Source organism: Bubalus kerabau, chromosome 15, assembly GCF_029407905.1.
Source record: "Bubalus kerabau isolate K-KA32 ecotype Philippines breed swamp buffalo chromosome 15, PCC_UOA_SB_1v2, whole genome shotgun sequence".
Taxonomy (NCBI): Eukaryota; Metazoa; Chordata; class Mammalia; order Artiodactyla; family Bovidae; genus Bubalus; species Bubalus kerabau.
The window spans coordinates 75,675,784-75,691,114 of NC_073638.1; the positions used below are offsets into that span (position 1 = coordinate 75,675,784).

General features: G+C 55.8%; 1 protein-coding gene across 2 annotated transcripts in view; it reads left to right on the forward strand.

The window, feature by feature from the left end:
- The window catches only part of TSPAN18 (tetraspanin 18), a 207,653-nt gene that overhangs the window by 180,984 nt on the left and 11,338 nt on the right, over positions 1-15,331 (forward strand). For both annotated transcript variants that reach the window (XM_055546937.1, XM_055546938.1), the window contains 5 exons: positions 3,142-3,211; positions 5,459-5,653; positions 11,994-12,068; positions 13,087-13,185; positions 13,737-13,919. In XM_055546937.1, the coding sequence (XP_055402912.1) occupies positions 3,149-3,211; positions 5,459-5,653; positions 11,994-12,068; positions 13,087-13,185; positions 13,737-13,919 (615 nt within the window). In that variant the 5' untranslated portion in view covers positions 3,142-3,148. The remainder of the gene's footprint in view (positions 1-3,141; positions 3,212-5,458; positions 5,654-11,993; positions 12,069-13,086; positions 13,186-13,736; positions 13,920-15,331) is intronic.

Below are 15,331 nucleotides of genomic sequence, written 5' to 3' on the forward strand. Positions count from 1 at the left end.
CATTGCCTACCTCCAGGAGCTTTAGGAAGACTAAATGAGGCTGTGCATGTTCCTTGGCACACAGTAAGACTCCAGGGGAGCTGGATGTTGCTCACTGCGCTGTTACCGTCTACCTGCACCGAGCTCTGTGCTCTGTATTTTCCATGCATTATGCTGCTACTGCTAAGTCGCTTCAGTCGTGTCCGACTCTGTGCGACCCCATAGACAGCAGCCCACCAGGCTTCCCTGTCCCTGGGATTCTCCAGGCAAGAACACTGGAGTGGGTTGCCATTTCCTTCTCCAATGCATGAAAGTGAAAAGTGAAAGTGAAGTCGCTTAGTCGTGTCCGACTCTAGCGACCCCATGGACTGCAGCCTACCAGGCTCCTCTGTCCATGGGATTTTCTAGGCAAAAGTACTGGAGTGGGGCCATGCATTATGAGGAAGGCATTATTTTATACTAATTTTAAAGCCAAGGAAACGCAGACGCACGCAGTACAAGAACTTGCTTGAGGCCACCAGCTGGGCCTGGCCAAGCTGGGACATGGTCCTCCATCAGGCTCCCAAGCCCTCTGTCCACTCGGTTCCCTGCCCTGGAGCTGGGCCCAGGCCCCCCCACCCCCTGCCTCCATCCACCCTCCATCTCACATCATCTCTCCCTCTCCCTTCTTCACCTTGGTCAGAGGCTCTTCCCAGGAGACACGTCTTCTTTTATTGCATTCGTCTGGGAGCCCAGCACTCCACAAGCTGCCCATTAGATGTAATCTCTAATGAACATGATACATAATAAATACAGGTAGCCCGTTTATGAGCTGCTATGTTTATTATGCCCCTTAATTGCCAAACAGTCAGAGCCAGCTGAAGCCAGATCCGACCCTGGGGACTAGGCTTTGCCTGGGTGGGCAGAGGACAGGGCCCCAGAGCCCTGCCTCCTGCAGACTCTCTCAGCATCTCACAGGGGCGGTCCCTCCTGCCCTCCAAAGGCCCGTCCAAGTCATAACCTGATGGCAGGAGCTCACAGGTCGTCAAACTCCTTCTCCATCTTTTTGCAGATGGAGATGCTGAGGTGGAGAGAAGTGACTTGCAGAGCTGGAGCTTGGGGCTCCCGGCTACCAGTCCAGGGCTCCTTCTGCCCTTCTGTCTGCCCGATCACCAGCCCCTGAGACAGGGAGAGCGCAGGATGGGGAGTGGGATGAGGGGCCCACTCACAAGCTCCAGGAGGTTGAGGCCATCTCGCTGCCCTGAGCCTCAGTGTCCTCACCTCTGAAATGAACACGGTGCTTCCTGCCCATGACACTGTTGAAAGATTCAGGGCAGTCACTTCCTGGAGCTGGCGTGTGGCTGGCAAGGACTCTGTCCTCAGTGACTGCTCTTTCCTGTCTTCTTCCCCCTGTCCGAGGAGCACGGGGTGTCAGCAGAAGTGTGTTCCTGGTAAGAGCTGTCCACCCCTCGCTGAAGCAGGTTCTGTGGGGAGCCCTGAAGTAGGATGTCTCATTTAATCCTCACAACATGCCACGATGTAGGTCCTAAATACCCACTTACGTGGATGAAGAAACTGAGGCTCTAAGAGGTTCCATCATTTACCAGACACAGAGGTAGAGAGGTGTGAAGAGCCAGGGTCTGAGCCTAGGTGTGTCTGGCTTCAGAGACCCTGCTTGGAACTGTTGCGTTTAGACATAGGTCAGATGCTGCTTCTAGAAGATCAGAGATGGAGGAGCTGGACGAGGGTGGCTGGCTTGGTCTGGGGACCTGTTCTGGAGGTAGAGAGCCTGGGCTTGGAGATGATGCAAGAGAAAAGGATGATCAATTGCCAGGGATGACAGTTTAACAACTGATGGGCATGGCATGGACCTAGAGATGCTAGCTACACAGGCCTGCCACACCCACAGGTCCCCACTGCATCTCAGCCTTCTGCTGGCTGCTGGAAAGCCAGGGCCTGGAACAAGGATCCTCCTGGGCCTGCCGTCCTCTGCCCAGGGCTGTCAGAAAGCAAGCCTGGGAATACTGAATATGGTGTACTGAGCAGGACCATGACTTATGTGCACCTTGAAGGCTGACTTGTAACAGCAGATGCCATCTGCTTCCCCCAGGCACAGGGGAAGGCTTGTTTTCAAGCTGTAGTGCCTGGCATCAAGTCGTTGCACAAAAAATGCTGGCAGAATAGAATTGTATTCAGTGATCCGTCCGGCTACCATGGACGTGCTGACGAGTCCATAGGGACCAGGGAGGCTCCAGGGGGAGGTGGGATGCTGTAGGTCTCATGATGGAGGTGGTCAGGTTGGGGGAGCGTCTGGGGCCTTGAGGCCCCAGGAAGCGCCAGCAGCTCTTTCCCTGTAACACCGCTTCCCCCCGGGGGCAGGGCCTTCTGGTCAGAGGGCATGTGGGGTGGCAGGAAGTTTGTCAGGCCTGGGTCCTGCTCCTGCTCCATGACCTCCGCAAGTCCCTCACGGCTCTGAGCCTTAGTTTCTCATCTATCAAACGGAAGGCTCACGCCTGCAATTAAGTAACATCATGACGTCATACCTCTGAGCGTCCGCCCCGTGGTGCTAAGCATGTTTATGCGTTATTCCAGTTAATCCTCCCAAAACCGCTGGGGAGGAAGCTTCTGTTTTTAATCTCCCTTTTCAACTTGGAGCAAGCAGGACTGAGAGAGGTGACGTCATCTGCCTGAGTGAATGCGTGCATGCTAAGTCGCTGCAGTCGTGTCTGACTCTTTGCAACCCTATGCACCATAGTCTGCCAGGCTCCTCTGTCCATGGGATTCTCCAGGCAAGAGTACTGGAGTGGGTTGCCCTTCCCTCCTCCAGGGGATCTTCCCGACCCAGGGACTGAACCCTCATCTCTTATGTCTCCTGCATTGGCAGGTGGGTTCTTTACCAATAGCGCCACCTGGGAAGCCCCCGTTTGCCTGAGACCACGCAGCACATGAATGGTAGAGAACCCAGGCTGGCTGGGTCACAAGTCCTCATTCCTAACTCCAGCCCCCAGGACAAAGCCCTGTGATGAGGAAACTGTGATCAACTGTTCTCTTCCCCTATCGGCTCCAGAGGCAGGCTGGCCGCTGGGACACCCCGAGGGGGAGGAGTCGGAGGACGGGCAAGGGTTCTTTCTGGATGGGGTCCCCCAGCGAGAGGGCTGAAGGGGCCTTGCTGTTTTGCAGCAGGATCACCATGGAAGGCGACTGTCTGAGCTGCATGAAGTATCTGATGTTCGTGTTCAATTTCTTCATATTTGTGAGTATTCCTGGACCGTGTCTGGGGTTCTCCCCCGGCCTCTGCAGGGTGGGGGGAACTGACTGATGCTTGGGAGGAGTCACGTTGGGCTGAGGTCCAGGGGCTGGTGCTAGAAGCTGCCCTACCTGCCTTGTTGGGGGTTTGTGGTGGGGAGACCACGAGTAGTGCCCACCCCACTCGGAGAGCCTGCCATCGCAGGAGAGACGTTTTGCACAGCCCCGGGATAGTTCAGCTGTTCTAAAAGAAAGGGGGCAGAGGCTTTAGCCCCGGCTACTATCCTGGGGTCTGATCCCTCTTAGCGAGTTGAGGTGAAAAGGAAGGTGGAGATGATCAGAGGTAGCAGGAGCCGCCACGAAGCCCTGACCCCCTGAGCAGTTGTGGACAGCGGAGCCGAGTGGATGTGATGCAGTCTGATGCAGTCTGATGCAGTCTGAAACCTCTCCGGGTCTGAGACATCTGGGTTCACAGCCCAGCTCTGCACCTCACCCGCTGTGTCATCTACAACATATACCGCCTCCCTGAACCTCGGTATTGTCATCCCTTAATCTTCCACCTCAACAGATTCTTTGAAAATGAAGCAAGATTGGTTTAGGAAGTGCCTGGAATGTATCGGCTCCATCCAACTTATGGATTCTATACATGAAAGGACAGAGTGCCCAAGGGCTCAGGGGGCCAGGCCAGCACCCTGCCACAGCCCACCTGCTCTACTCAGACCTATGGCCTCTCCCGGGAGCAGAGCCATGCTCATCATGTGACCCCACCTCAACCTTTGACCTTAGTGCAGCCAAGACCTGGATGAGTAAAGACCCACTGAAGTCTGCCAGGGCAGGGTCACTAGGAAGGAGAGGCCCCTTCTGGTCAAGACTGACTCCGTCTGTCTGTCTGTCTCCATCTATTCTGTGTACACTTCAGCAACTTTCCTGGATTTCCTTCCCCTGCCCCTAATTCTGAAGAGCAGGCAACCCCACAGACTTGAATTCTAGACCCAACTTCCAACTGGGATGACCCTGGGCCGCTCAGTGTGTGCCTGAGCCCCCCTTGAAGCAGAACTCAGCATGCAATTGTTAAACTCCCAAACCTCCAACAGCCGTGAGGAAGGGACACAGGTTTTCCTGGAGGTTTTGTGGAGAAACCAGGGAGAAAGGCAGGCCACAGCAGACGGCAAAATGTTGCTTCTGTTGTTGGCTGCGCCCAGGTCCCCCGGGCCTCTGCGCCCCACCCCTCCCCCCACTGCATCTGAAAGGACCATCTTTTGCCCCAAACCATCCAGCTCTTCCCCCGCTTACAGACCCTGTCTGTGAGCAGGCAGTTCTGCATCATTTTGCATCATTCCTCTGGTCTTCCCACCACACGGAGATTTCAAGCACTTCCCAGTCTTTAAAGTCCATGATGCCAGATGATTTCTCCTGCAACAGATCTGTTTCCAAGACTGGTCTGTGCCCAAGACCAATGGAATGATGTCTGTTGAACCCTGCTAGGCACCTTCAGGTCTTTGGGAGGTGGGAAACGGTATCTTCGTCTAACCATGAGGAAGCTAGGGCTCAGAGAGGTTAAGGCGCTTGACCAAGGTCTCACAGCGAACGCATGGCACAGCCCTTTCTCTGGACTAAGCTGCCTGTCTCCAGAGATCAGTGAAGCATGGAGAGGCGGACCGTGGAGAGGAAGTCATGAACAAGAAGGCTTTCTAGGGGCGGATTTGAGAGTGGGGAGCCTGCCCCGACTGAGAGCTCCTTTGCGGACAACCAGGATGGCTTCGGTCTGTGTTTTCCCAGCATAGGTGTCAGAGCACGTTCACGAACTTGGGGAGCATCTTGGGGCTGGAGTCAGGAGGACCTGGGGCTCAGCCCTGGCTCTGCTGTGAACCTACTGTGTGACCTTCGGCGGATTGTTGGCCCCCTCTGGGGCTCAGCATGGAATCAGAGGGTTGGACTGAACGACCTCAGTGCCCAGTGGCTCTAACACTTAAGGAGACTATGAACGTGGCAGATAGGCTCTACAGGACATGGTTCCTCGCAGCCCAAAGTAGAGTGTTGGTCAAAGATGGGCTCTGCAGGATGCGTGATGCACCCTAGGTCAGAGTTAAGGAGAGAAGTTCAAAACAGAGGAAAATAGATGGAGTCTCTGCCCAGCTCACTTAGCACCTCTGCCCCAGGGCCTCGAGCAGGGAGCTGGTGTGTGTGTGTGGGGTGTCTAACCACCATGTCTCCCCGTGTCTTCCCCGTGCTCCCACCTGGCCCCGTGGAGCAGCTGGGCGGGGCCTGCTTGCTGGGCATCGGCATCTGGGTCATGGTGGACCCCACCGGCTTCCGGGAGATCGTGGCTGCCAACCCCCTGCTCATCACGGGTGCCTACATCCTCCTGGCCATGGGGGGCCTGCTTTTTCTGCTTGGCTTCCTGGGCTGCTGCGGGGCCGTCCGGGAGAACAAGTGTCTGCTGCTGTTTGTGAGTATCCCATCCCCCACCCCACCCATGGGTGCCCTGGGGAGGGGGATGGATAGAGCCCTGCACCCACACTAGGGGGGACTCACACTGGGGTCTGAGCCAGGTAGGTTGGCCTCCAGGAGCGGGAGAGCCACCAACCCTTGCCATATGCATCCATGCTGGCCCCGTGCCTGCCGCCAGGGTGAGCCGCCCCCAGGCGCGCGGTGGCCTCGGCCTCCAGGTCCGAACGGCCAGGCTTCCCCACAGCAGGGTCAGCTGAGAGCACTGACTCGTGATGCTTTTCGACTTGCTTGCTTCTGAGAACTCAAATATACAACTCCGTGATAACAGAGCGAAGATCGCTATAGGATAAATCATTCAGCTTTCACATTTCCCCTTCTAAAATGGAAGTGATATGATCTCGGTAGGTCCTTTATTCATTAAATGAATGGTCTTTGACCTGCTGACCACGTGATCCACTCGTGCTATAGGTACATCGAGGGCTGAGTGACCATCCATAGTCTTGGGGGGTGTGTGTGGGGGGGTGGGGGGGTGGGGGGGCGGTGCGGGGCGGGCGAGCCCAGGAGGATGAGCTGGGTTTGTGTGTGCGACCTGCTCCGTCTCATAACAAACAGTGTGACTCTGGTTTAGTTTCTTAACCTCTCTGAGCTTTAGCATCTGCTGGTGAAGTGAGAGGCCAACTCACACGGCTGTAGACGGGAGTCAAACGAGACCAGCAGTGGATGTTCCGTTTCTCGGGCTCTCTGTATTCACATGGACTGCGGCCCTTTCTCTCCTTACTTGTCTGGCCTTGGTGATGGGGCTTCCTCCCCTCCCAGGTCCTGTGCCTTTAGGGTTAGGAAAACTGGGTTGAGCGCAATCTTGCCGGAAGGGAAGTTAAAAACAGCCCACCTTGGCTGTGCAGCTGGGCCAACTTGCAAACGCGCCTCACGAGCCGGCGGGTGGGTCAGGAGTTAAGTGATAGGGAGGCGTGGGCCGGTCAGCGATGCGTCCTCGCGAGGCGTCTAGCGCCCCCTGGTGGACAGCTCTGTGCAGTGTCCAGTGGTGCCGGCGGTCTGGGCTTGGGGAGCCCAGGACTCTGAAAGGATCTGAGGACGGTCCCAGGACACACCAAACCCACCATCCCCCGCCCACCCTGCACCTCGGTGTCTGGGGCTCATCCAGCATGAACGGGCTCATCTCTGAAGCCAAGATAGAAACCACGCTGGCGCTCTGGGCCAGGAGCAACCTGGGGGCCTCACAAGCCCTCTCCAGTTAAGTGGCTCCTTCAGAGCCTGCCAGCTGGAGGAGGCATCGCTCTCCCCAGTGCCTAGGGGAGAAGGCTGAGACCCAGGAGGGGACTGGCTGCAGCTCTCCCCAGAGAGAGACTTATATCCTGGTTGTGGCCGGTCTGCGCACCAAACCTTAAAGTCTCCCCTCTCCGCCTCCTCCTCTGTGGTCTCCCTCCAGTCTCATCGTGTCTGCTTCTCCCCTTCTTTTCTAGCTCTTCCTCCACTTCTGTCTCCCTGTCTCTCTCTGCCTTCCTCTTGATCCCTTGGTTTCTGTTCCTGCTGCCCTTCCTTCTCCTTCTCCTAGACGCCCCCTTGTCTCTGCCCCTCTCCCCCTTCCCCCCACTTCCTTGACTTCCCCTGCCTCCCCTCTCCTCCTCCCCTTCCCTCTCGTCCAGTCCCCTCCACTCTCCTCTCTGTCACAAGCCTAAGGCACACAACCCGAGGTCACAGTGCAGGTCAAAGGCAGGGGACGCTTGGACCCAGGTCTGCTGTCTCAGAGGGACTGGTCCAGAGGCTCCTCACCTGGAATGCACTCAAGTGGTTCAAAACTCAACCAAAATTATATGCAAAATATTATGCAGGGCCTCTGTGTGTGTGCCTATACATGTGTGTTCTGTGTGTGTGGTGTGCGTGCTTGCGTGTTTCTGGAGCCCCCACAGCTTCTGCAAGGTTTACAGATTGATTCATGACCTGAAAAGTAAGAAGAACCACTTTTTTTTTCCAACCTGGACTCAGCCGTGCAGGGTGGTTCCAGCACCGAGTCTCACCACTCCTTGGCCGTTAAAGAAGCCTGAGCCACTTCGTCACCCTTCGGGGAAGAAGCAAAGACTAGTCTTGGGAGAAGCCAAGAGAGTGACTTCAGTCCCCTCTGGAACTGGGGCTCAAAGCCCCACAGAGAGAGGAGGCCTGGAGATGGAGGTCACCGGGCAACCCCTGCCCCTGCTCGGAGGCTAAGCCCTGAGGGGCCCCGGTGACCCTTAGCCCAAGAGCCATGGCCCTAATGTCACCTAATGACCTACTTTTCTAAAACATTTTTTTCCAAACAGTCCTGTTGATCAATTCTAGAGCATTTTCATGGACCACAAGACAACTTCAGCCTTTTGGTGACATTTTGTGGTATCCCTTTTTGCCTAGCTGCTCACCTATAAACAGTTCAAGGAATGTTTCTAACCCATTTATTGAAAGCTTCACATTTTAAAAATATTTTATAACCAAGGCATGCTAAATTGGAAAAGAGAACAGCAAAAAGGGAAGAGTAGAATTTAAAAGCGATAAAACGAGCTGAATTGTACATCAAGTATGTAAATTTGGTAAATATTATTAGAAATAAGAAAGAAAAGCAGATGTATTGTAGGCAGATGGGTTAGAAAAGTCTGGAAATGCTCACAAGTAGGCAAAATAGCAGTTTTTACCCCTTTATTAATCGCCTGATCCTTAGCAAAGCGTTGTAAATTTGATGTTGAGGAATTACTGGCAAGTGTGCCCTTAGGCAAATGGGATGAGGTCAGATAACTCAAGAGAAACACACTCTGGGAAAGGCCCTGGTTCGGGGGAGCCCCAGAAAGCATCAGCCCTGTGGCTGGGTCCAGGAGGGATCCCCCTTCAAATAACCAGTAGTAATCTCGTCAAGCAGGAGGCAATTGTTTCATGCTGGAGATGCTGGCAGAAGTGACCTTGTTACCGATGTTGGCCCCACAGCCCTGCACTTTCCTCCAGGTGACTTACACTCATGTCACCCGCTCCGTGCCCAGGCTTTTGGGGGCCCCTGCTTCAGGTGGGAACAGTGGCCAAGAGATCTGCAGACGCTCTTCCTCTGGGGAGACCTGCTTTCCCCATCAATGAGTTACAGGTTTATTCTTTCATCTCATCTCATGACTCTTAAGCTTTTCATCTCGTGAATTTCATTTCGTGGATCATGAATCTTGGCTCAGTGGAAACTCCATCAGAGTGGTGATCACATCGCGCTTGTGTGTATTTGTTTATCGGTACCTAGCACAGTGGGCTTCCCGGGTGGCTCAGAGTGATAAGGAATCCACCTGCCAAGGCAGCAGATGAGGGTTTGATCCCCGGATCAGGAAGATCCCCTGGAGAAGGAAATGGCAACTCACTCCAGTATTCTTGCTTGGGTAGTCCCAGGGACAGAAGAGCCTGGCGGGCTACAGTCCATGGGATTGCAGAAGAGTTGGACACGACTAAGCAACTGGACAACAACGACCTACCACAGTACCTGGCACAGAGCATGTGCTCAGTAAACGGGCCTGGACCGAAGGGACAGAGAGGAGGCGTGGGTCAGGGCCTGGCCTCTGCAGTCAGCAAAGCCTGGTTCTTATCCCTGCCATGCCACTTCCCGGCTGTGTGACCTGGGGTCCATCACTTAAGCTCTCTGAACTTCAGATTCCTCCTATGTAAGCTGGGGATAATAATACCGCCTTTCCAGCCATAATATTTTGATCAGCATTCAATAAGAAAATGTACATATTGCTTAACTGTTTTCCTGGCACATATAAGCATTTGATAAGTTGAAAACGAAAGGATTGGTGTTGATCCACAAGAGACCCTGCAGGCCAGCTGAGTCTTAAAACCTGGGGCTCTGGTTCTGATAGGTTGGGAAGCAGACCTGCGGGAAGCCTCGCTGCAGTCAGCTGTGTGGGGTGACCTAGGGCTGAAGCTGGGAGGTAGAGCTCCCCACCCGGAAAGGAGAGTGACAGAAGACGTCCTGTACCCTGGGCAGCCTGCCCCTGGCCGCAGTGCCCATCCCATCCCCCTCCACTTCCACGAGCTGGTCCTTGGGTTAAGAGGTATGTTCCCCACCTCCGCAGCCTCTCATCCCTGTGACGGTGATGAAGGGCCCTGGCAGGGCTCCTGGCACCTCCATTTGGCTGGTGACAGATGGTTATCTGGTTCTGTTTCACCAGGCCTCCATGGAGCCCCGCCCTGCCCTCTGCCCTCTCGGTGGAGTTGCTGGCAGTCCTCAGGCTGGCATAAAGAGCAGCCTCAGAAATGGTTTCCACCCCACTGATGTGACGGAGCTGTCTCTGCCTATTGATCTCGGCTTAGACAGTTATAAACTATGGATGAGACGGAGCTCGTGAACTCCGCGTGCTCATCACTCTGGGAGCGTGCGTGCACTTTCCAGGGGACTTAGCAGCGCATCAGTGAGATAATGCGGGTGCGGCGTCGTGCACAGCGTGAGGAAGGCTCAGAACCAAGCGCGAGCATGGCCTTCCTGGAGACAAGCACTGGCGTGGGTGGTCTCTGGAAAACGCAGGACAACTATCATCTGTCCAGAGCTTGGGGCTTCCTGGGTGGCAGTGCTGTTAAAGAGCCCGCTTGCCAACGCGGGAGACTCAAGACACGTGGGTTCAATCCCTGGGTCAGGGAGATCCCCTGGAGGAGGGCGTGACGACCCAGTCCAGTATTCTTGCCTGGAGACAATCCCATGGACAGAGGAGCCTGGTGGGCTACAGGTCACAGGGTCCCAAAGAGTCGGACACAACTGAAGTGACTTAGCACTCACGCACTCCCGCAGGCATGCAGCGCTTAACACCTAAGCGTAGATCTTACATGAGTCATTTCACTGAAGCCTCTGGGCAGCCTGGCAAAGCAGCTGCTGACCATCGACACCCTTGTTCTCTGGATGGAGAAACTGGAACCCAGACACGGTAGAACCTGACGGAGCTGGCCCAGCTGGCAAGCGGCACAGTAGAAATAAACGCGGGACCTCCGATTCTAGAACAGAGGATCCTAACAGCATGTAATCCTGGAGCCCAGAAAAGCCTCCAGGTCTTAAGACTTTCAAAGCGAGGCCGGGGAGGGGGAGGAGGAGAGAGGCTGAAGTGCTGAGGACAAGCTCAGGCCCCTTCGCTTCCTTCCAGCCTGGGCACACACGGTGCGCACTGGAAGTTCGGAGGACTGTGACCCGAGCAAGGGAGCAGGTCCCGGGGTCTCTGTGGGCATGTGCAGCTGGGGCTTCAGGGCCCTGCTGGTGGTCTCCAGGTGGGCTGACAGCTCCAGGATTGTCCCAGTGCAGGGGGACAACGCTGAGAAGTGAGGGCACAGCCGCTTCCTCTTCTTTCTGCCGACAACCATCCACCCACAACAGTGCCCATGATGGCCCGGGCCTGGAGATAGCAGATAGCAAGGTCATTATGGCGAGCTGGTTACTCGTGGATTCATTTACTCATTGGAGAGCCGTATACCAACACCGGTGCTGTCTGGGCGTCGAGAACACTGCCCGCTGGATCCCAGCTGATGGTGGTCACCTGGCGGGGACACAGCGGCTGCGGTGCACACTTCTGCAGGGCCCTGGGATGTGGGGGAGCCAGGAGCCGAGTCTGGAAAGCAGGGTGCTGGTGGGCAAGCAAGGGCAGGGCCTTCCAGGGAGCCCTTCCAGGGCTCCCTTCCAGGGAGCGTGTGAGGTGCCCGAGGCAAGAGGTGTCGTGGTAAGTTTGGGCAACATGGAGACATGCAGAGAGTAGCACAGAGGGGGGCTCTGTTAGATTCCAGACTCCCAGCCCCTGGGTTTTCAGATTTTGATAGACATACCACCTTCCCTCCGATCATGCTCCTTTATTGCAGCTGAAAAGTAACGTCACTTCCCCCACTACCCATGGGAATGAGAGACAGCCAGGCAGGGAGAGGTGGCCTGGGCCTGATGGGGTGGGGACAGCCAGCCAGGGATCGCCAGGGACTTCAGGATTCCCACTACTTGGACTGTCCACCCGGGGGAGGTCCAAACAAGTTTCAACATCGATCTCCTTCAAGGGCTGCCAAGTACAGTTGCTCAGAGCGCCCACTGCACAAGGGGCCGCTAAAGGGTGCCATTTGCACAGATATCTGTATGTTTATTTGTTCCATATTTGTATTACAACCTTGTTGGCTCCAAAGATGGATTGTTGGGGTGTTTATTATGAAAGATGTCTGGTTTATGGCAGTTGAGTTCCTCAGTCTTACGAAATCAGTACATTGCCACCATCGTGTGACAGATGGAAGGGTGCCTCAGAGAACGGTCAGCTGTCCCCTTCCTACCTGCCCTCGGGACTCACAAGTCTGCCCGCTTCTCTCTGCAGTTCTTCCTGTTCATCCTGATCATCTTCTTGGCAGAGCTCTCAGCAGCCATCCTGGCCTTCATCTTCAGGGGAAATGTACGTACCTGGCCTCGTGTGCCCCGGCCCATTCATGGCCAGCCCCTCCGTCCCCAGAGGGTCTCAGAGAGTCAGCGTCCCCTCATCCAGTTGTTCCAGCTCCAATCACAATCCACCACCCCACCCAGTGAAGCCCCACAGCCCCAAAAGAAACCTGCGAGCCTGTCCCTGCAAGGACTTTTCCAGAAGGTCAGAGTCAGAGGGCCCGTAAGGGTCTCCGCTCTTTCCAAGCGTCTGGTGCAACCCCATCTCTGACTCTAGAATCTTCCATTCTATGCCTTGCCCAGCACTGGCCCAGCAGTAGTCGTTCCAAGGATAGTCAGAGAGGCTTCCCACCCCCCACCCCACCCCCAACCCCCATGCAGAATCTGCGCCAAGCAGGAGAACAGGGCAGAGCCTTCCTGGATGAGGCCCTGGCAAGTATGTAGTTTGGGCCACTTACCCCCAGAGACCATCGTATCCCAGAGGCTCCAACCACCGAGGGCCCCACCCTTCCCTGCAGAGGGGAGCAGGGTGATCAGGCCTCCGGGGAGTATTTTGAAGGTAGCAATGACTTCCAAGAGTCTCGGGGAATCTGGGGCTCTGCAGAGACGGCTTGCTGCACACACAGGGGCTTCTTCAGGGCCCAGGACACAGCGCATCCTCTCGGCTCTGTCTGAGGAACAGCTCAGGGTTAGGGAGCGGCAGGAGGGGTGAGCCCCCAACTGTGGACCAGCCACCCTCTGGAAAGAGCTGCAGTACTGGCGGAGGTCCCCCGGTGGCTTGCTGTGGGCTGTGTGGGTAGTCTGCGTGTTCATGCTGGGGATCTGATGATGCAGGGAGGCCACAGGTCCTTAGAGGTAGGGGGTGGGCCCCAAGGGCCCGCCCCAAGTCAGCTGCTTACAAGGAGGGTCCCGGGCACTAGGGCCCAGTGACCTTCCCCCACCCTCCCCCAGAGCAGATCAGTGGAGAAGCCAGAGAAGGGGGCGCCGTATCAAGCTGCCATGGCTCTCAGTCCAGCCCCTCCCTCTGCCTCCAGCTCACCCGTGAATTCTTCACCAAGGAGCTCACCAAGCACTACCAGGGCAACAACGACACGGACGTCTTCTCTGCCACCTGGAACTCCGTCATGATCACGGTGAGTGGCCCCAGGGATGCTCTGAGCCCTCAGAGCCCTGACGCCCAGGGGAGCCATTATCTGGCCGCCAGAGCCTTGCTCTCTGCGCCTATGCAGATATCAATAATCAATCAGGCACTGATCTGCCAGCCCAGGCCCAGCCTCAGAACCGGCATCCATCCGCACAGCATCTTGGGCAGCTGTTGCCCATCAGCCACAGTCCGAACTCAGGGTGAAAGCTGTTTGCCCTCCCTGTCTTGAGTCCTCAAGCAATTGTAACGGTTATCAGTGGTAGTAACCATAGCAGCTACTTACTGAGTGCTCAGTGCCGGTGAAGTAGGAATTGTTACCACCACTCTCATTTTACCAATGAGGACACTGGAGGCTCAGAGAGGCTGAGTGGCTTTCCCGGGGTTGTACAGGAGCAGCAGGTGGAGCCAGCTCCCACTTGGATCATGACTACCCCCCACTACGCTGCCTCACAGTGGCCTGTGGATAGGCTTTGCGTTTGTCTCCTCACTCTCATGCCTGGCTCCAGCTCCTATCCCCCTCTTCTCTCTGCTCTGTCCTAGTTTGGTTGCTGTGGGGTCAACGGGCCTGAAGACTTTAAGTATGCATCAGTTTTCCGACTCCTGACTTTGGACAGTGATGAGGTGCCGGAGGCCTGCTGCCGGAGAGAACCCCAGAGTCGGGACGGGGTCCTGCTGAGCAGAGAGGAATGCCTCCTGGGAAGGGACCTGTTCCTGAACAAGCAGGTACCAGGCCCTGCTTCCCCTGGCAGGGGAGACCTGTGCATCAGGAATGGCTGGCCAAGCTGGGTGGGTGGCAGTGTGGGCCCAGAAGATCTGAAGGCACTCGGGGAATCCCGCGGAAATGTTGGCTGTGATGTGGGACCCCTGAACGGGGGCTAAGGAAGGCTCCGTTCATGCCCCTGAGAGCCAGCCAAAGGGGTTAAAGGATGAGAATGGCAGACAGTCCATCAGTGTCGCAGACCAGAGGAGTGGGCATTTTGACTGGGGTTCAAGGGTAACTAGGAGTTTTCCAGTGTTCCAAGTAGAACACTCCCTGACCTTCTGGTACTGCAGGTCTCAAGAATGAAAACCAGAATTACGCAGCAGGGCCCCTCCTCAGCGGTGCATTTTATCTGGGGAGAACTCACATTTGTCATGTGGAAGCACCCCCAGGCTCCAAGAGAATAAGATTTCCCTGACCTTAGCCTCCAAAGTCAGGGAAGCTCCTAGACTTCTTGGCTTCTTTCGCAACCCAAGGACTTCCTCTAAGTCTCAGAAGAGGCCCTTTCCCTTCCTGCTATGTCCCCTCGGTGAGACTCACAGTGCCCTTGACCTTGATCCCCCTTCCTACTTACCAGTCCCACACTCCTCAGGGGGATGTGTGAGGCCAGGCTGGGGGAGGGCGGGGCAGTAGGGGGAGAATGAGGGTGAACTGAGCCCCACAGCCCGTGCTTGATTTGGCCTTTGATGGGAGAGCTCCAGATGCCAGGAACCACAGCAGGGGACAAGAGGCAAAGCCCCTGTTCCTGCAGGGCCTACAGTCTGGCTAGAGGAAGCAGATGATAAGCAAGCAGAAAGCACATAAGAAGTCATAATCTCCCATGAAGTAATCATTTCACTATAAAGAAAATAAAACCAGATGATGGGCTAGAAGGGACTAGGGTGGGACGGGGGTAGGGCTTAAGGCAAGCCTCTCAGAGTCCCCCCAGGGAAGGGGAGAGTTGGACTGAGGCCTGACCCTGGCCATCTAATGAGACTCTTTCCAGCTTCAGCTTTGCCTCATAAACTCAGCACCCTCTCCTCCTGCACCTGCCCACGTCATGTCAAAGGGTTCCCCAGGCCCAGAGAGTCACATTCCTCCATCCCTTATAGTCCTGTGTCCCTGTGTTGAGTGAAAGAGACCTAAGTACAGAAACAAAGGTCCTGGGATGAGGCTGCTGCGAGCTGGGGGCAGGGACAGCCACCCCAGGGGTTAGGTCTCAGCCCTGAGGAGAGGCTGCCGAGCATGGGGAGGGGGCGGTTTCAGGCTGTGATGGCAGGCAGACCTGGGCTGTCAGCAGCCATGTCAGCTTGGCCAAGACTCACTCTCTGGACCTCAGATTCCCCATGCAATGGCAGAGACAGCTGGCTGCCCTTGTGTTCGGTGGAGGCATCCT